This window comes from Urocampus carinirostris, chromosome 1 (genome assembly GCF_059441175.1).
Source record: "Urocampus carinirostris isolate Australia breed hairy pipefish chromosome 1, RoL_Ucar_1.0, whole genome shotgun sequence".
NCBI lineage: Eukaryota > Metazoa > Chordata > Actinopteri > Syngnathiformes > Syngnathidae > Urocampus > Urocampus carinirostris.
In genome coordinates, this window is record NC_142349.1 from 3,183,558 (window position 1) to 3,205,530 (window position 21,973).

General features: G+C 36.8%; 1 protein-coding gene across 2 annotated transcripts in view; it reads left to right on the forward strand.

The window, feature by feature from the left end:
- The window catches only part of scpep1 (serine carboxypeptidase 1), a 34,749-nt gene that overhangs the window by 9,010 nt on the left and 3,766 nt on the right, over nucleotides 1-21,973 (forward strand). For both annotated transcript variants that reach the window (XM_088339507.1, XM_088339588.1), the window contains exons 2-11: nucleotides 9,587-9,726; nucleotides 10,838-10,927; nucleotides 12,237-12,392; nucleotides 15,250-15,324; nucleotides 16,683-16,755; nucleotides 17,741-17,778; nucleotides 17,865-17,993; nucleotides 20,715-20,799; nucleotides 21,510-21,623; nucleotides 21,817-21,954. In XM_088339507.1, the coding sequence (XP_088195633.1) occupies nucleotides 9,587-9,726; nucleotides 10,838-10,927; nucleotides 12,237-12,392; nucleotides 15,250-15,324; nucleotides 16,683-16,755; nucleotides 17,741-17,778; nucleotides 17,865-17,993; nucleotides 20,715-20,799; nucleotides 21,510-21,623; nucleotides 21,817-21,954 (1,038 nt within the window). The remainder of the gene's footprint in view (nucleotides 1-9,586; nucleotides 9,727-10,837; nucleotides 10,928-12,236; nucleotides 12,393-15,249; nucleotides 15,325-16,682; nucleotides 16,756-17,740; nucleotides 17,779-17,864; nucleotides 17,994-20,714; nucleotides 20,800-21,509; nucleotides 21,624-21,816; nucleotides 21,955-21,973) is intronic.

A 21,973-nucleotide genomic window follows, 5' to 3' on the forward strand; every position in this document is an offset into this window, starting at 1 on the left:
CGGTTGAGGATTTGGAAAGTACAAGTACATTTTACCTCATGAAGGGCTCAATGGCCCTGAGGTATGGAAGCTCGAAAGTACCAAAATTAAAAATATTACAGGAAAAAAGAAAAAATGTGAGATATGACGAAAATGTGTAAAATATAATTCTTAGAATATGGTTTCATAAGAAACATGCACTCGAAATCTTTTAAAGGGACAGTGTGTATAAATTGACCCCAAGATGTCTCTGCACTGTGGAGTGCAACCGAAATAAAAGTGCTTAACAGGATGAATAGGAGAGTCACAGTGCCCACACAAGCACTATTATCCACTGCCTCTAGGTGATGCTCATGTTATGTTATGGAAAACTCCAGTAACTCCAGTTTACAGTCACGTAGTCACACCAGCAGTCCCTGTTTTGGATGTAAATTGCTAAAAATACTTTATAAGAAAGCTGATTAAACGATTTAGGTTCACTATCGAGACATTTTTTAGTAGAAACTCACAGGAAAAAAAAACCTTAACCCAAAACGAACGTTTTATTCAGGAGCTGTAGCAAAGAAACTCAAACGTTTTGATTGGGTGAGTGTTAGGAACTATAAACAGGACATGCGCACTTTTACTAAAAGTAAATACGTAAGTATCTTCAGTTGTAGGAATTTTTGACATTTTCACAAAATAACTTGGCTTGCAGCAGATTTTGAATCAATAATTTGAGACAAAATGACAGACAAAATGAGCCTCAGCACTCATAAGTGACGGCGGGAGGGAGTCGAATTTTAAGTCACTCAACACTCAAAACGTCACACAGTGAAAATTAAAATCACTGAATGAAAGTACCGTAGAAATACTACGACAGTAATACGGTAATAGAGAAATGCCCCTAGAGGTATACTAAACAGTATCACAAAACTAACGATTCAATATAGTACTTTAGAACAAAGACATAGTACACTACATCAATTAAAAATAAATAACTACAGAACTAAATACCAAGTTAAATACCAGCATGGATGATGCATCTGGGACACAGGAACATGGTGAAATGAGAACACTGAGTGTATACAAGATAATTATACAGAATAGTTTAAAAAGAAAGAAATGTTTAAGTAACAAAACTAATCATCTCTCGTTGAATATGCGAATGGCAAAAGGGTAAGAATTTTTAAGACGTGTAGTTATGCTCCTAATAAAGCAAGGGCGAGTAAAACAAAGAAGACGACTGGAAACCGTCCATAATTTCAGTGTCCATCTTTTCGTTGGTTATAAATGGACAAATTCAAAAGAGGCGTAATACATAAAAAGATTGTTTCCTTAGTTTTTCTCATATTCAATAATAGATTACTAGTGGTATGAATGATTTCGAATCATCAAAAATTGGAAGAAGTTTGAAAATGACGACATATTATCACAGGGAAGAAAATTGGAGACTAGAAATCATTAATAACGTAGCTGAAGCTATTTCAGTCACTGAATGAAATATTTCTTTTAAAAAGAAAAGAAAAAGAAAAACAAAGGGAACTAAGACAATTGCGTAAAAACGAAGATTGTTGCGCGGAATAAAAGATTAAGATAGTAATATAAAATAAATACGAGTCAACAAGATAACTCATAAGTGACAAGTAGGTATTGCTTTATATCGAATCAACAATAAGAGATTATGATTACAGAGGGATGAAAAGACAATTAGAAATTTTTGACATTGAGTTCGAGTTGGCAGTTTTTTAGGACAGTTGATTCCACACTGAATTTTTTAGAATGAGTGTTACGTTCGACAAATGATTAATAAATGTGAAACAATAGCTGACTTATGGTTTGGTTAAGTTAAAATGAAACATTGTCTATGGAAAAGAGCATTTTTTTTAGAAGACAATGAGAAAAAGATTGATCAATCCTGGAAAGGATTAAAGGAATTAAAAATAACGGATTAATGGATTTCGAGACATATCATGGTGATTTAAAAATATAACTGCATGGGAAATGAATGGAAATTAATTAAACTAAGATAATGTCTACTAGTACTTAAATTTAAAGAAAAATTTAGAAATTGAATAGCCACTCCAGCAGCTCCCGTGTTATTTTCGATTGTTCTCGATTGTTCTCAGCTCAGGGATGCTGCTGGAAATGTGAATTTCCCTTCGGGGATGAACAAAGTATCTATCTATCTATCTATCTATCTATCTAAACTGGCTAATTTACTAAAACATCTCAGTACGTAAGCACGATAAAACTTAACGAGACTCTAAGTGCCCCTGAATTCCACAAAATACTTAACCTAGTATATTGTTTTGCTTTAATTCTGAAAGAAAAGGAAAAAGAAACACTAAGACAAACATACAACATAAGTTATTTAAATAAGGATAATTTGCTGAAAATTGGGTATGAAAAACTTGAGACAAAAATATGAAAAACAACACATTATGTAGTGTTTTTGGAGTTCCTCAGGGTCTTGGAAGGCACTACATATATGCGCATCATTTATGATAAGAAAGAATATACCTTTACGGACATAGTTACAAAACGGGTTGACATATTGTAACTGACAATTAAATTTGGCATGACACTCCATCTTCAAAGTTAGGTAAAGAAACGGAAAAGATAAGGTTATAGTTATAAGTAATACAATATTTACACAAAAATGTGCATGTAAAATGTTACATACAGTTGAGGTATGTGTAATATGCATTTGGTGAAAAAAATTCATTGTAGTGCAAAAAAGTTGTCAGCATTGTGCAAAACATATAACAGTATTTTTATAGATAAGCTATGAAAATAAAAGGAAATTATTAAAAGGATCAATATCTAATTGAAGGCAAATAAACATAGACATAACATGTTGTTTTGCTTTAGAATAAGAAGATACGTACCACGCAATACATAAAATTTTATTATAGAAAAAGATGCTGAGCACAGGGGTGAACGAATTAATCAGATAGATAGATAGATAGATACTTTACTCATCCCCTGAGGGAAATTCACATTTCCAGCAGCATCCCTGAGCTGAGAACAATACAATAATAAAGCCAAAAGAATACAATATACAAATACCCAGTGTGACGTGCAAATGCCCACTTTAGCATGTTATATAGAGTAACTAAATAGTGCTACACAGAATACATATTGCAGTAAGATTCGGTAATGTCCAATGTAGGAGGTGTTGTTTAATGTACGTATTTTTGCGAGTTGAAACCCATATCCATAGGATAGAAAGTAATCCAAGTGTTGCAAGGCACTGATAAAGTAAGCAAAAATAAATAAACAAATAAATAAATCACAAAAGTAGCGAAAATAACACGGGAGCTGCTGGAGTGGCTGCCATTCGTGACGGCGCCGGAAGTAACATTATCAAATACATTTTTCCACAATTGGGTCAGAATTAAACCTCTAGGGTTTAATCCAGCCATTCATGTGCAGTAAACCAAAGGAGAACAAGAAATGGGATGGTAAAGTATTACAATAATGTAAATCCTACTACAGAAATTCTATGAAATTACTAGAAAACGGAATATAGAGCTTGAAAACCGGGACATAGTATATGGTACGGCTATAACTCTAAAAAGACCAACTACAGAAATTCTGCAAGAATACTGCTACAAAACTACAGCAGCATTAATACTAGCGCTACTAAAGAAATCCTGCAAAAATATAGCCTCAGGTGTACTACAACCTACTTCGAAAATATTACAGAATCTTATTTAAACTTATTTTGTAAATATTATAAGATACTACTGCAGGAATGGTTGAGTTAAGTGCAGACCGGACCAGAACTCAATCGCTTAACGACCAGTTACTTTTATTCAGCAAAATTGTCCAACGCTCAGGGAAAAAACAAAACAGCAACTGGCCTACAGGCAAACAGGAACTCAGACTAGGAATACTCATAAAACAGGCTTTTACTCAGAACGGGCAAGCCCTTAAAAAGGACACACGCAAATTAGACGGTCGCCACGGCGACCATGCTGGACATGACAGAAATACTACATACGTGCACAACTACAATAACACAGTTGTACCTCTACTTATAAGTTTAATTGGTTCTAGCAGTAAATATGGAATGATGAAACTATTGTAAATCGAAACACATTATCAATTTGAAATTGATTGAAACGGGATTAGTCCGTTCCGAATGAAACCGAACCTTGTTGAATCAACTGCAACTGCCCTGAAGGTATGCTGGTGTTCAGTAGGGGTTCATACATATACACAAAATAGATAAACATGAAATAAATATAATGAAATATAACATCATAACTGTAAATGAGAAAAACTGGATGTGTCCCCAGGCTCGTGACGCCAAAAGTTGCCCACCCTTGACTTAGAACCATTGTTTTTGGGACGATGGACTGGTGGTTAATTGCGCTTTTAATGACGGATTTCTTTTTAGGTTCTTTCTAAGAAGCAGAATGTTGGAAAAAAAAATTTTGAGCTGATTGTAGGCGATGATGAAATAGGTCGATAAATTCTCTATAGAGCGTGACGTCTCGTTTGGTCTCATGTTATAGTCGTCATAGTTCCATTCCACTCCATTTAGTTATTAGTATCGATACGACGACACACACACACGCACACTGCTGTCGTCTTAAAAAAACTGAATCGTCTCTGCACCGCACAACACAGTGGCCACGATCACACTCTCAGTCCACTCTTGGCCCCCATACTCAGTCATCCCTCTCCTCAGAGCGCCCTAAACCTTGCTTCCTTGATTGAGTAGAGGGACGTGTATAAATAGTGCAATTGCGATAGAAGACAAGTTTGAATTACTGAAATCCCGAGTATTATGGGATGAGTCAGACGAAAGAGAGACGTGCAACCAGTCGGAGTGCCGATGGACTACCAGAAACCAAATGTGTTAACGACAGTACAGACTAAAGTGACGGATAATATGCTAAACCTTAATGTGACGATACAGGCGAGAAGGGTACCGACACACCAAAGTCCAGAAAAACCTACACCCACGGCGACAGCACGGAAGAGTGAGGTTACAACGCCGACAGCCAAAAATGAGTGCACGGCCAGTACGTAAAATTCGGGAAATTGTGTAGAAGAGGAAAACCATAACCCTAACTCGGTAGTTGTGTAGGCGCATGGTCTCAATGTGCACTGACTTAATTTGACTAATTAACTTAAATTTGTGTGGGCCATCTGTCTTGTTTTATGTTTTATGTTTGTTCAATGTTGTAAGTGTTTGTATTCTTTCCTGTATTCTTATCTTTCTTGTCTTATATGGTTGTCCAGCGCTGGCGTTTAAGCGGCCCACGTAACTGAAAGGATTAACAGAAAAATATCGAAGGAAAAGGAAAAAGGGAACAATACAGTGCTCATTGAGACGAGAAAAACGTTTTTTAAAGAGGAAGACGGTTTAAAATGTATTGTTTTAGATAGAACCAATAGCACGTCTTGTTAGGAATCGAAAACGTTCGTTTTTTTTTAGAAATCGTTTTGAAGCTAAGGGTGTGCAACATAACGTCCGAGAGCCTATGGAGTTCCCAGAAAAATAAATGTTTTTTCAGTTGGAAAACGATGAATTTAGGGGTTAAAAGTCTAGAAAAATTATGTTTGGTTATTTTAGGTGCTTTAGATTATGTTAATGCCAGAATAACACAAAGAAAGGATAGAATAATAACAAAAAGAAAAAAGTTAACCTATTCCGGTTTTCAGTTCAAAATTGGAAAGTTAAGGAATGTGGAGACGAGGAAAAATCCAATTGAGTGAATTGGAATGGAGTAATTTGAGAATGAAAAGCATTGTTATACGAAAGTAGTGGAATAGCGTAAGTAAATTCTTTCTTTTCATTGAATATGGAGGAAAAATTCATTGAGTCGAATAAAAATGAGTAAGATGAATCATTGTAGATCAATGCACGTCATTTTCACATTAAGTAGGTGAAGCTAAGATAGTAGATTGAATTGGTTTGGAAAGAAAAATAAATAAATAAATAAATAAATAAATAGATAAATAAATAAATAAATAAGTGAGATGGTTATATGTCAATTTCCCATGGGCTAAAGTGTTAGAAGGCGTAGAAGAAGGGAAAGTTATGTAGGAGATGGATTGTTGGCAGAGCAAGTAAGGAAGTTACAAATACAGAAAGATAAAAGCTTAGTAAAAGAAAGTAAGAAGGGGAAAAGAAAGTAGACATTAAGGAAGAGAGGGACATACAAGTAAGATAAGAAGGTAGAAAGGGGAAAAGAAAGTAGACATTAAGGAAGAGAGGGACATACAAGTAAGGTAAGAAGGTAAAAAGGGGAAAAGAAAGTAGGCGTTGAGGAAAAGAGAAGAGAGGGACATACAAGTGAGAAAAGGAAGAAATGAAAAGGGGAAAAAGTAATTAAATGAAATATTTTTGTTGACAATTGGCCGGAGTTAAGAGAGCATATCTTCCGGATGGACGAGTATATCTAGATGCCATCGGACAACCGAGAGGAATTCCAGAAGAATTTAAAGCTAGGAATGAAATTAAGTCTGGATTAGAATCGATATTTATCTGGATAACTCAGAATAAGAACGCAGAATGGATTAATTACATTTATTACAACCAGCAACGTTTTATTAATTACACTAACGAGGCCTTTAGTGCAATAGGAGAGCAATTACATGAGACATCTAGGATGGCCTGGCAGAATCGTCAGGCCCTCGATTTTCTCTTAGCCAGTAAAGGAGGCGTGTGTCATATGATAAAGGAGGAATGCTGTACTTATATACCTTTAAACACAGCCGAAGCAGGAAGCTTCACAAAAGCACTGTCGAAGATTCGTGAGTTGAGCAATGAAGTGACAGTAAATACTGAAAAGAACAGTATCTCTTTTGATTGGTTCTCGTCTACATTTGGGTACTGGGGTGGTATGTTAGCGAAGGGGGAGATTTTTGTACTAACTGTCGTAATAATTATGTGTTTGTTGTGTTTCTGTGCCATACCTATTCTTAAAAGAGGAATTCTTAAGACTTTTGGAGAACAAATGACAGTAGTGGCTAATACTAGGGTGGCAGAAGCTCAATGAGCACAGTTAGTGATTAAATATCCAAGCCTATTCCTTAGTGAGGAAGAACAGATGACTCAACTAAATTCAACGCCTTGAATTTTATCTGGCAACGTTAATAGTCAGTCTACATTATAATAAAAAATGGAGCATCTGCGGAAAGAGACACATATGATGATCTGGACTGAATACGATATCAATTAGCACTGTTGTTAAACACGCAACACACTATATAGCACTAGGAATAACAGCAACAAATATATTGGTTTCTGATTGTGATTCTTTTGTTGGTATGTCACACTGCCGGGGAACAGGCTGCTGTCTGGGATGGTCAGGATGCATCGTCGCTTCCGGGTTTTTGGCTGCATGGAAACTGAGCGTGATGCCTGCTGGGATGAACACTCACTCCAACATCTGACTTCATGAGACCCGTTGACGAATACGACAGTGCATGGTCTTCAAATTGTTCACGGGGGTCAGGCCAAAGGCCAATGTGTACACTGTATCACTATCCAGTCATGCACTCATCTTGAAATGTATCGACGACTGTTACCAAAATTTGTTATCACTTATCAGTTCAATTATTCATTTACCTTTATCACGTACCGATCAACCGTCGACGGTCCACGTGTATAATCCAGTATGTACGGATAAAGATAAATGAAGGGGGGGTTAGTGCATGGGTCAGATGTTTGGAGTGTTGGGGGTTTTTGTAAATGAGACATGAACAATGAAAGTTAGAATGATCACAGCAGGCTGACCGCCAGAATTTTATTTTTATTTTCGATTCGCGTAAACTCTGATATCATTATTGATTTATTGATATCTATGATTTGTAATACTTTGCCACTACTCTGTATTGATTTTTCAATTTTTATTTCCATTCAAAGTGGGAGTATAAACTCCCAAAGGGGGGATATGTTGTGGTAAATACACTTGCATTTGTAGAATAGATTTGCATACATGTAGAAATGTAGAATAGACGTGCATACATGTAGAAATTTAGAAAGACTTGCTTACAGTTGTGGGAAAAGGTCGGGTTGACATCGTTTTGAAGATACTCTTGGCAGACGATTAAGTTTCCTTGAAGATACTCTTGGCAGACGATTAAGTTTCCTTGAAGATAGCGTGCAAGGGACGGGACGCTCTGAACTTGATACGTGATACTGCCTTTTGGGGTGTACTCAATCGAAGCCTAATCGTCACACCAGCTTTAAAAACATTGTCATGTTCCCAGCTCTCTGAGAAACTTCATTGACGCATCAATAAAAGTTGTATCTCCCTCCGAGGCTGGCTCCTGTCCATTTTCCTTATCCACATATGAGAAGACTTTTCTCTCGATTATCGAACCTGCAATTTCCCCAACATCTGCCACACTAAACTGTGGAAATTTGGATGCCTGCCTCACTGAGATAAAAGAATTGATGTCACTCAACTTCTTGCGCCATAACTCTGAAAAGACCGAAATGTTAGTTATTGGTCCATCTAAATACCGTGACTTGTTCTCAAAAACTGCTCTGAACATTAACAAATGTAATATCACCCAGAGTGACTCAAAAATTTAGGTGTCATATTTGACCCCAATCTGTCCCTTCAAACACACGTGAAGAATATTACTAGAACAGCTTTCTTCCATCTACGCAGCACTGCTAAAATTCGTCCCAATCTGTCTCAGTCAGATGCGGAAATTATAATTCTCGCGTTTGTTACTTACGTTCTCGATTACTGTAATGCACCACTCTCCGGTCTCCCGAAGTTCAAAATCAAGAGCCTTCAGCTGGTACAAAATGTTGCAGCGAGGCTTTTAACTAAGACAAGAAAGTTTGATCACATTATCCCGATTTTAGCTAACCTGCATTGGCTCCCTGTTAGCTTAAGATGTGATTTAATGTTCTGTTGGTATTATACAAAATCATGCATGGACTTGCTCCCTCATATCTTTCAGAGTTAATTTCCCCCTATGTTCCGGTCCGGAGCCTTCGCTCTGAAAACGTTGGTCTACTAGTGATCCCAAGAGCCAAGAAGAGATCCGCAGGTTCGAGAGCGTTCTCCATCCAGGCCCCGGTGCCGTGGAATGCTCTTCCCCCTGAGATTCGATCTGCAAGCTCAGTGGAAATGTTTAAATCTAAGCTTAAAACACGCTTTTATTCCATAGCATATGAATAATTTATATATTTATGTTGATAATATGTGTATTTTTTGCCCTTTAGTAGGTTTTAGATGAGGGGATGGTGTCATAATAGTCTGTAGTTTGCAATAGTCTTTGATTTGTGCAGCCCTTTGAGACTCTTTGTTATAAAAGGCTAAACAAATAAACATGACTTGACACGCACACTCGGATTTATGGCGTTTTCTTTACTATTCTAAAGAGGAAACTTGACTAGAACACAAAACAAAATAAGGATACAAAAATCAAACACCGCCCTGACCAGCCTCTTTGAGGGAGTTGTCAAGGCAACCTTTGCTTCCCATATGGAAGATAACACCAAAGCTCACACCAGTTGCTACTATATCTTCACTGTGAGTAATATAATTAAAGTGTATTATGTTCACATGTCCTGACATTGTTTCATCATTTTTTGACATTGCTAAACAGAATTCTGACCAACGTTAAATGTCCTTCACAGGTCAACTGAGTCCCCTGAATGGCAAAGAAGCTTGGGACTATGTGGACGTAAGAGCTGGAGCCCACATGTTCTGGTGGCTCTACTATGCTGACAGCCAGAATGTAAAATATCAAGAATTTCCTCTAGTCATGTGGCTACAGGTAAGACACACATTTTTTTTTTTTTTAGAGTTCTCATCCACTGCTGCTGTTTTAAGACCCTCCCTCTTGTGCTGCAGGAAATTTATTTGATGACAAAACAAATGCACATTTGTTTTCAAGCCAATATTCTGTCTAATTTTAGCAACATGATAATAATGTACTTTTAATCAGTGTTGGCAATTAAGCCACGTGTTATATTTGTCAGTAATGGGGTAATCTTACTAATCATCTTTTCTACTGTTACAACTCCGTTATTGTTACTAACGGTCAAAAGTGGCGCGTTATGTATGTTTTTGTGCGTGTTTATGTACATTTTTGTGTGTTTTTGCGTCAATTTTTGTGCGTTCGTTTTTGTGCGTACATTTAGTACGTTTTTGTGTGAATTTACGTACGTTTTATGTGTTTATGCACATTAATGTGTGTCTGTTTACTTCCACTTTTGTGCGTTTCTTCATATGTTGTTGGGTGCATTTACGGATATTTTGTATGTTTTTACTTACGTTTTTGTGCGTGTTTACGTCCATGCTGACTGTTGTTTTATCATATTGTTTACTGTTTATATTTGTTGCACTTAAAGTGTGTGATAACTCGTATGCTGGTGAGGAGCAATAAATATGACAAGGTTTTATAACACAAAGATGTCTTTTACCATGTGTGTTCTGCTCTATTCAACTGACTCGAATACTACTTAGAAAATTTCAAAGTCTGTATGTCAAACAACACTTTTTTTAAAGTAACGGACATATTTATTTTCTCTGGTGCTTAGTTACTTTTACTATAAATCACAAAACTTATCTCAGTTGAATTTTTTTTTCTTTGCTTGAAAAAAAAGTTAGAAAGAGTAAAAATATGAAATGTCCTATTAAAATATTCAAATAAAAAAAAACTAATACCTAGATTGTAAAAAATCACTCAGATACTTCCTTTTATTATTATTATTATTTATTTATTTATTAACAGTGATTTGTTTGCGGTGTAAGCTGCTTCTGCAATCTTAGAGCAAAATACTACTAATGCTAGAACTGGAGTGTAATTAACCCAGATAAAATGTAATTTACGCCAAGTAGCAATTTTTACCTTGTTTTGTGACTGAAACGATCTATGTCTTTAGGGTGGACCAGGAGGTTCGGGAAGTGGATTTGGGAATTTTGAAGAGATTGGGCCCTTGGATATTAACCTAAATCCCAGAAAGAGCAATTGGGTAAGATTGTTACTACTATGGAAGAAAATCGCTTTAATATATACTATAAATACGTGGTTTACTTAAACCGAGGGTTTGGGCCTTACGTACGTTTTCGAGCCGAGTGGCTCCCTGGCACTTTTCCTCAAATATTTCCAAATTAAAAGATTGGGGAGGAAATATACATTTTTATTTTAGTAGGGGTTTATCATGTAGGTGGATAAACATGACACAAACATTTTTAACATTTTCCAGCGCTTTAAAAAATTCTGGAATAAATATTACATTTCAGCGAAGAGCAGGTACAAGTTCACGAGCTACAAGCAGAACTCCGGTGCATTGCTCCCCTGCCTTATTCTCTATCTCAACTGTCCCGTGTGGCTGTGAGGCCCAAGCTCCGCTGCTTTTAAAGGGGAAGCATCACCATCAAGGCAGGTGGCTGTTTTCAACGAATCTGTAATAGTCCCCAAAGGTATACAGAGAATAATAACTGTGGAGGACAGAAAATTCAACATTTATTGCCAGCGTGGATGGATTGCCTGAATGTTTGCTCTGTAGAGAGAAGTAATCAAATAATGTGGGAAATAACTTTCCAGGGAAAGCATGCTACATTTGTGGCAGAGTACCCAGTTGGAACTGAGAGAAAAAGTTTTCACTTTTGGAGAAAATAGATGAGCGCAAAATAGATTTAGGAGGTGGATTGCATCTCCAAACTACAATATTCCTGTGAGTTTTGTTGCAACCCAGGAATTAATAAAGCGTGGAAAACTGTTCACATATGGTGACTACATGATGTAGTCATTTGTCAAGACATCAGACCACCTATTTGCAGATTTCAAGAACAAAGGTGAAACAATGCAGAAAATGAAAGGCATGCCTCTTTCCACTAAGACGGTGTAGTAAAAGGCCGTTACAATTGCAATCAACATCACTGAACAGCAAATCAAGGACATTAAGTGCCAAAATACTATATGGGCTGTGATGAGTCGTGTGATGTGATGAATTTCTTATTGCATTTCTTTAATTTCGTCAAAGCATGGAAACATACTGTAATTCATGAAGATTTCCGTTGTGCTTCTTCTTCAATAGCACACCGCTCAGCCCCATTCTTAGCTACGGCTACCTCTAGTGATATTGTATTGCACACTGTCCTACAGCACCACCACCACCAACATTGCCTACTCCCCCCCATTCTGAATGCTTTGGAATTGATGCATACTCATAGTTCACCAACTACATGTAAAGAAAAAACACTCTTGTCCTTAAAATACAAAATAAAAACAGGTTCAAATGTTGATAATTAAAAGTACTGTTTGTTTTGTGCTTGCAGGTGCAAGCAGCCAATGTTCTTTTTGTGGACAACCCTGTTGGAACTGGGTTTAGCTACACGGACAAACCAGATTGCTTTGCTACAAACGTTGCCACAGTGGCTTCAGACATGTTAACTCTCTTAAAACACTTCTTTGCTAAAGTGGAAGAGTTTCAGGTAGTGTATTGTAATATACAGTATTTGTACGGGTGTTTGAAGTACTTAAAAATGCTTGAATTTTAATGTAGTGTTTTCAAGGTCAGGAAATTGCTTGAATTTTGGGTGAAATTCTAGAAAATGATTGAAGTTGTTGCTACTGCAATGTTTCTTGATAGTCTGACTCTATAGACCATGCAATCAATGAAGAAAAATAAACTTGTGTGAAAATGACTCTGACACGCCTGCTCTGGTGGCTTGTAATCATGGCGTTGTCATGTGAAGCATCACTGCCCCCTACTGGTCGCACCCAAGAGGACAACTCTATTTAGAAAACCAGCTATTTTGGCTCAGCTAAGTGAGCTCCCAAACGGCATTATGCACCAAATTGTTTATTAATTAATAATGTCATATCTCTTGCAGGAGATCCCTGAAAAACCCATGTGCTATTAGTGCTATAAATAAATGATAAAGTACAAAAAATATAACTTAATTACAATTGTATTTTAACCAATTTAGACACAGATCCTCTGAAACACCCAAAAAAACACATACATTAAATTATGTAAAACAAAAAGCAAAATATCAGCAGTCTCTAAGACTGAATGTACTCTGCTTCGGAGCAATCAATATCATTAATATTAGTCCAAATTTGGCTAATTTTTCTGCTTTTCATACAAGTCAAGTCATGTTCATTTGTATAGCCCTTAATCACAAAGAGTCTCAAAGGGGTGCACAGATTATTGCAAACCGCAGATTATTATGACACCATCACCTGATTTAAAACCTACATGAGGGCAAATAATACACAGATATTGTCAACATAAAATATTGTTTATACATGCAATACTTTATTTGTTTTTTAATTATTACCTAACACCTATGGAGCCTTTTCCGTGTTTGTAAACAAGTGTGACGTAGCCAAGCTGCCTGTGCATTCTTGAAGCACAATGGCAGAATTCATGTCAGTTTATAGCAGCCCATTGACACACAAAGATAATAGATCATAGATAGGAACCGCTCAAAATAGCATAAAGTATGTTCCAGCAGCAAAATAGGGACTTTAGTCATCAAAGTGCTTGAATTTGGCCATGAAAAGGGTGTGCAAACCCTGAAAATGTGACTTGCCTTTTGGCACTTGCACTATTCATTTGCAACCTCAATGCTGGGAGGGACTGCTCCCGTGCGGACTGACGCACACTCTGTTTTGTAGGATACGGGAGTCCACGTTAGTGTCCACTGACATAGAAAATATTATATAAATGGGATAGCACAGGGGTCCAGAACAATGTTCCCTGTTATTTTCCACGGGTCTGAGCGTTCACACAAAGTCGGTGAGCAACGCTTGAAACAACAGTGAGCAACTGCAACCCCATGTGTGGCAACTAAATCATCATTAAACATATCCAAAACTTGACATCACATTACAGTTTGCTGAGTTTCCGGCAATGCAAAATAATTTTTCACTTTTTGAATGAATTGACTAATATACGATTGCAAAAGTTGCAGGGCCTAAAAACGTCATTTGTTTTACAATTCTTTCACAAGATTTCCATTTCTTTTATTCCTGGTATCTTTTGTCGCATAATACTAACATTTTTGGGAGTTTATTTAGTCGGTTGCACGATACAGAACTGTATTTAATTACATTTTTTAGTGGAAGTACAATGTTGGCAACAAGATTAACTTGATATAATTGGAAATTATTTGAATGCAACACAAACTTTTTCCTCTCTTTCCCTGTATTTTTCTCCTTTTTTCTTAAATTCCCTTTTAAAAAAAATCTCTTGTGTTTATTTTTTCCTAGCTGTTACTTTTTTCTTGCTTTTTTTGTTCTCTATTACCTTTTTTTCCCTTTATCTGCTTCTTTCTTTTCTTCTGGCTTTTTGTCTGAAATTCTCCTGTTTTTTTTCTTCTCTTTTTCCTCTCCTTTTGTTTTTTCTTTTTTTTCTCAGCTTTTCACTACTTTTTCATTTTGGTGTTTTTTTCTTTTTTGTTCGACCCCCCCCCCTCCTTTAAGTCATTTTGTGCACAATTTTACATAATATTTGGTCGTGTAGGGATTAAAGAAGCAAAAAAAACCCGGAGAGCCATTTGGGACCCGTAAGAGCAGGTTCTTTTTATTGAACCAAAGAAGCCGGTTCTCGAAAAACTCTACCGACTTTACTCAGCTTCGTTCTACTTCGACCTTGACTTCAAAATACCGCATTTAGAACACAACGTCAGGGTAACCCGTGTATTTTTAGCTTCATGCACTGTAACTTTGACTCAATTTGCTTTTTAATTAGCAATTTCGAGCCCTCATTTTTGCGAGCTGGCTAGATTTTCTTGTGCGTGGAAAGGCTCTGGGTAGTGCGCAATTGCGCACACACGCAGCTTAGAGGGAACATTGGTCCGGAACCTTTGGCTCGCCAGCCATATGTCAAATCAAATCATCAAACGTAAGCTTTGTCTGGAGAGCAGGTTTAGCAGTTTTGTTAAATTTTGTCTGAAAATATATGGTATGGCTCCCTCTCCCAAAAAGAAAAAACAACCAATATATTGGCTATTATAGGTCTATGGGTCAAAAAGGTTCCCGACCCCTACTATATGAGAACAAAAGAGTGGGGATGCCGACCAACGAATCGGATACATAATATTCTACAGTAATCTCATTCTCTTTTGCTAGCACCAGGGAAAATTTTTGTGCGATTTTGGGAAAAAATATGAGGCATTGAAGGTGCGAAAGCTGAGGAGTGAAGTAGTGAGGGATCACTGGTTATTGGTTCCTGTTTGAAGAAACCTTAGTACATTTGAGCCTGTTATTAAAGAGTGTCCTTACAATATTGATGAGAATCTAATTCAAGTAAAAAAAACTGTGTTTTTGTACTTTCCCCAGGTTATACCCTTTTATATATTTTCCGAATCATATGGAGGAAAAATGGCTTCCGCTATAGCTATTGAAGTAACAAAGGTGAGTTCATGATGACACTAACTTTATTACATTTTATTGTAAATTACCTTGAATTGTATGGTTTGTATTTTTTTGAATTTATCTATATTGGGGTTGCAGTGGGGTGGTTGTCTAGCCTACAATCTATATGACATTTAAAAATGGTCACTGTTTAAACCCTTTCACCCTTAATGTTCCGACGACGGGCCTTAAGACTGTTGAGAAGCAAATGCGTGTCTTCACAATGTCACCAGTCACTGAGACACGTCCTGACCTATATCATTGGGAAGCTAAAACCCATATGATTCAAGGCATGATTTCAAAATATTCTTATCACTGAAACATCACAACCGGTCTCAAACAACATACCCAAAAACTATAAACCCAGTGATGCTCGTCAAAAAAGATCTTTAGTATTTCAATGACAAAACTATTCTCCACATACATGACCTCGTTACATTCACAACAGTCAAGTGAATCCATTTGTTAATTATGAACTCCAAAACACGCTATAAAGCCGACAGAATTTAAAAGAAATCGGCTAAAAGCATTTATGCACTGTTTGACGATCCTTGTTGTGATCTGTTTGCTTTGTCCCATAATTCTCTGTTTAAAAGTAAACAGATTCGGAAAATATAGCCGTTAGCCTTTGACCTTTTGAATGACACAGCCCGCAATAGCCTGAGAAGGCCTGTATTGATAAAACTGACATAGTCTCCTTTAGCTCCGAAAATCTTTAGCCAGTAGTGACCCATTCAAATTATGTTTGACACATTGGATAGCCAATGAAATTCCGAACATAAACGTATGCATTTTTACAACGTCTATTCAAATCAGAGCCGAAAATAAACGTGGCTAATGCAACTTGGGATCCATTTTTTAGCGCGATTATCATGCTTGAGTGTGCACAATCACTTATTGACTTCTGTAAAGAGAACATTCACAACCTTTTCACAATGTCTAAATATTGGCCAAAGTAAAATACACCTTTACAAAGGTTTATTAGTGTTGTAAACTGGTTGTCCCCAAATGGCCGCTTTTAGGAACGCTTTGACATAACTTTAGAAAAATATTCAAAATAGAATGTTTAGTTTTTCAGATTGTTATTAAATATGTCCTGGGAACAGGTAAGCCTTTATAAACTGTTGGAAACTTTGTTTTTTAATTTTCAAAATTAATTATAAACTTATTGGCTCACGGAATACAATGAAATCACTGAAGTTGACCTGCACATTGTTTTTTTAAATGACAAATGTATTTCAGAGTTTGTATTATTTCAAGAATCGCTAATGATGAATGAATTGACAAATCAATATACTTTCTCTAATTATCTTCGTCTTGTTGGGCATTTATTTGTTTGTCTTTTTGTAAAACTACAGGCAATAGAAAAAGGGCAACTCAAATGCAACTTTGCTGGTGTGGCACTTGGTGACTCATGGATATCCCCTGTGGGTTGGTATAGTAACATTTTTTATTTTGTTATCTGAGCTGCTACGTAACAGGAAAAATTAGTCAATGTATATAGTTTGGGGTTCGTACTGGTGCCTAAAAACCATGAAAATGCTTGTATTTTAATGTTTTGTTTTCTAGATTTGAAACATACTTGAATTTAGGTGAAGTGCTTGCAAATGCTTGAAATTCTCGCCATGTTCCTTAGGTTAAGTTTTGTGCTAGGATTAGGAGTTCGGGTTTGGGCTTTAAATAAGGGTTTGAAACTTATTTTGTGGTTCCAAAAAGGATTGGGGCTAGGGTTGGAAATTAAGGTTTAGGCTTCTTATTGAGGTATTAAACTGCATTTAGGGTTCTGAAATGGGGTTGGGGTTAGAGTTTACAGCTAGAGTTAGGTGTAGGTTTATGGTTAGGAACTAGGGTTTGAGCTCTACGTTAGATTCTAAACTGAATGTAGGTTTTCACAATAGGTTTGGAGCTAGGTTTACAATTTGAAACGGGGTTTGGGCTAGGAACTAAGGTTTGACATTCATGTTGGGGTTTTGAACTGAATGTAGGGTTCCAAAATAGGTTTAGAGCTAGTGTTACAATTTAAAACAGGGTTACAGCTAGGGTTAAAGCTAGAATTAAATGTAGAGCTTGGGGTTAGGAGCTATGAGTTGAGCTGCAAGTTAGGGTTTCAGGCCTAAAGAAGGTTTCAGAGATAGGGCTGATTTTAGTGTTCTAAAATAAGGCTAGATTTGGGGTTTAAAACTAAAGTTTAGGCTCTCGTTCTTTTGATCGGCGCAGGATTTCTTCTATTAATGGTACTTTGGGAAAAAATAAAAAAATGGCTTTGAAAGTCCTTAGAAAATGCTTAAGTGAAAAAGGTGTACAAACCATGATAGTTATCAAATCCCTTTATAGTACTGGTTTATCTATGATGTATTGATTGAATTAGTTTTTAACTCGTATTTTGGCGTGTAAGATATATTTGTTTCATCTACAGACTCTGTTATGACATGGGGTCCATACCTGTATGCTTTAGTAAGTTATTACACTAAACGTGTCGCAAAATATTTTACTTCAAAAGCTATTATTGAACTTCTGTTGACCGTGATGCTTTTTTTTAGTCACTGCTCGATAATCATGGTTTGAATGAGGTCAACAGTGCAGCAGAGGCAGTGAAACAAGCAGTGGAAGAGCAGCAGTTCCAGAAAGCCACAGATCTGTGGTCTGTTCTTGAAACAGTGGTTGAGCAGGTTAGTAAGACTAAAAACCTTTGCTGTAATAAGTTGAGTTTACATGGAGTTTCAGGCAGAGGTGGGTTGAGTAACGAAAACTTTTACCCAAGTTACTTCAGAGTAATATGACTCAATTAGAAATTAAAAGTAGTGATCCAAATAATTACTTGAGTAAAAGTAAAAAAGTACCCAAGTATTGAGTAACTGTAGCAATGTCTTAATTTTTAAGTTTTTTTTTTTTCTTCAATCAGGTCATCAAATTATTAAAGTTCATCTAATCAACAATAAATTACATTTAATTTTATAATACATTAAAATAATCAAGGTACATTCAAGTACTTTAATCAACAATAAAGTAATATTGTAATAGTATAAATAAAATAAATAAATCAAGCACAAGTAGAACATTTAAAGTCCCAGTACTTTTTTAACTATCAAAAATGTTGAAAGAGCCATATTGGGGCCCCAAAAATATATTTTTAAGAGCCCCCCCAAAAATTAAAAGCCAGATATATATATATATATATATATATATATATATATATATATATATATATATATATATATATATATATATATATTATATACTGGACTGTCTCAGAAAATTAGAATATTGTGATAAAGTTCTTTATTTTCTGTAATGCAATTAAAAAAACAAAAATGTCATACATTCTGGATTCATTACACATCAACTGAACTATTTCAAGCCTTGTATTATTTTAATATTGCTGAATTTGGCTTACAGCTTAAGAAAACTCAAAAATCCTATCTCAAAATATTAGAATATCATGAAAAAGTATACAAGTAGGCTATTCAACTAATCACCTGAATCATCTAATTAACTTGAAACACCTTGCGAGGGTTTCCTGAGCCTTAAAAACACTCAGCTTGGTTCAGTAAACTAAATCACTGCTGATCTGACTGCTGTCCAGAGGACCATCATTGATACCCTCCATCAGGAGGGTAAGACACAAAAAGAAATTTCTCAAAGAGCAGGCTGTTCACAGAGTGCAGTTTCAAAGCGTATCCACAAAAAGTCTGTTGGAAGGGAAAAATGTGGCCGGAAACGCTGCACAACCAAGAGAGATGACCGCAGCCTTAACAAAATTGTGAAGAAGAGCCGCTTCCAGAATTTGAGGGAGCTTCAAAGACAGTGGGCTGAAGCTGGAGTCCAGGTATCAAAAGCCACAGTTCACAGACGTGTCCGGGAAATGGGCTACAATAGCCGTATTCCCATGGTCAAGCCACTTCTGAACTCAAGACAACGGAAGAAGCGTCTGACTTGGGCTATGGAGAAGAAGCACTGGACAGTTGCAGAGTGGTCCAAAGTCCTCTTTTCAGACGAAAGCAAGTTTTGCATTTCATTTGGAAGTCAAGGCGCCAGAGTCTGGAGAAAGGCTGGAGAGGAGCAAAATCCAAGTTGCTTGAAATCCAGTGTGAAGTTCCCACAGTCAGCAATGGTTTGGGGAGCCATGTCAGCTGCTGGTGTTGGTCCACTGTGTTTCATCAAGTCCAGAGTAAATGCAACTGTGTACCAAGAGATTTTAGAGCACTACATGCTTCCATCTGCTGAAAAGCTCTATGGAGATGAGGATTTCATTTTCCAGCATGATCTGGCACCTGCCCACAGTGCCAAAACCACCAGTAACTGGTGCACTGACCATGGCATCACTGTCCTTGATTGGCCTGCTAATTCCCCTGACCTGAACCCCATCGAGAATTTGTGGGGTATAGTTAAGAAGAAGATGAAAGACACCAGACCTACAAATGCAAATGAGCTGAAGGCCGCTATCGAAGCATCCTGGGCATCAATAACACCTCAGCAATGCCACAGGCTGATTGCCTCCATGCCACGCCGGATTGATGCAGTAATCCGTGCAAAAGGATTCCCAACCAAGTACTGAGTGCATCAATGGACATTTTCAAATGTTTGATTTAGTTTTGCTGTTATAAAATTATTTTTTTTACTTGGTCTGAGGAAGTATTCTAATATTTTGAGATAGGATTTTTGAGTTTTTTTCAGCTGTCAGTTGATGTGTAATGAATCCAGAATGTATGACATTTTTGTTTTTTTAATTGCATTACAGAAAATAAAGAACTTTATCACAATATTCTAATTTTCTGAGACAGTCCAGTATATATATATATATATATTGGCGGCGCGGTGGTTAGTGCGTGTGCGGCACAGTTCTGAGGTCATGGGTTCAAATCCAGCTACAAACCTTCCTGTGCTCCCCTTGCTTGCGTGGGTTTCCTCCGGGCACTCCGGTTCCCTCCCACATTCCAAAAACATGCATGTCAGGTTAATTGGCCGGTCCAAATTGTCCCTAGGTTTGAATGAGCAGGCGAGTTGTCTGTCCTTGTGTGCCCTGCGACTGCCTGGCAACCAGTTCAGGGTGTCTGCCCACTGCCCGAAGATGGCTGGGATGGGCTCCAGCACCCCAGCGACCCTGTTGAGGATACCAGGTACCCGATGAACTTAACCATATTTTCACAACCCTAAGATAGTTGTAAAATGGGCCGTCTCAGATATATATGCCATTGTTGCTGGTTTATGCGCAAAATATTAGTCGATAAAACTTCAACAATATGTTGACTAAAATACAATCAACCAATTAACAACTTACTACCAGATAATTTATCACTCAACAAAAAATCCTCATTTTTTAACAAATTATTTGTGCCCTTATATAGATCATTTGGTTTTGTCACTTCCTCTTTTTTCCCCCCTCTCATTAGAACACCAATGGAGTGGACTTCTATAACATCCTCTCACCGACTTCTGCGGATAAATCAGTCTCTTCAGTAATAACAAATTTTATTTGTAAGTATTTTTGCACCTCCAGACTTATTTACAGAAAAACACAAAAAGTCTTTTGACAATATAAATACAATGCAATGAAAGAAAAATACACCACAAGTTTATATCTTACAAAATGATGGGCAAGTAGAAGAAGATAACAACAACAATTAATGGAAGAGTGCTCAGCTCCCTCTTTACCCCATTGAATTGATACAGAGGCAATGTTTACATGTTACTATCCATTAAAAATAATAATATTCACCAACAGTCTGGTTTGCGAGGCCATACAGAGCTGAAGATTGGGCCAAAAGACTCATTACAAATGATCGTAAACATTTGATTTCTGTTATCGCTGCAGAAGGTGGCCCAACTCATTAATAGGTTCAGGTGTCAATTTTTTTTTTCTACATGGGGGCCGATACGGATTCGATTTTTGTTCCTTAATAAATGGAACCAACATTTCAAATGTATTTGCATTTTGTATTTCTTTGGTTTGTTTCTGTGTGATATTGAAATTGGTTTCACGGTTTGGTACTTTTGTGATTGATAAATATGCAGAAAACACAGAATTCAGGAAGGGGGCTAATACTTTTTCACGACACAGTATAAACATACGCTTAACCCAATTGTGCTTATGGTTTCTAATAAACCAATTGAGACTGTGAAGTTATTCCTTTCATAAACACAACTTTCTTTATGCACTAATTTGACGAGTACTATTCGCGTTCCAGCAATGCAGTCTTCAAGGCATCTCCAAAGACTTCATAGCCAATCACTTAGTGAACTGATGAATGGACCTATGAGAGAGAAACTGCACATTATCCCAGAGAATGTCACCTGGGGAGGTATTTCTTTCCAATAAATACATTAAATGTCCATGTTTATTATTTCAAAAGCAACCAAATTTCTTGACATGCACGAAAACTTTAAATCCAATTAAAAAAGGTCAATGGTTATTTTTTTTTTGCAAAAAGGGGTAACTGAACGATACCAAGACCCAAGCAAATGAAAAACAAAACAAGTTTTTTTCTTTTCCAGGCCAGGCAGAGGAGGTATTCAGCTACATGGCTGGGGACTTTATGAGACCTGTGGTGGACATGGTGGACCAGTTGCTGAGTGCTGAAGTGAATGTCACTGTTTACAACGGACAGTTTGACCTTATAGTGGACACTTTGGGTAACGTTGACAGCATCAA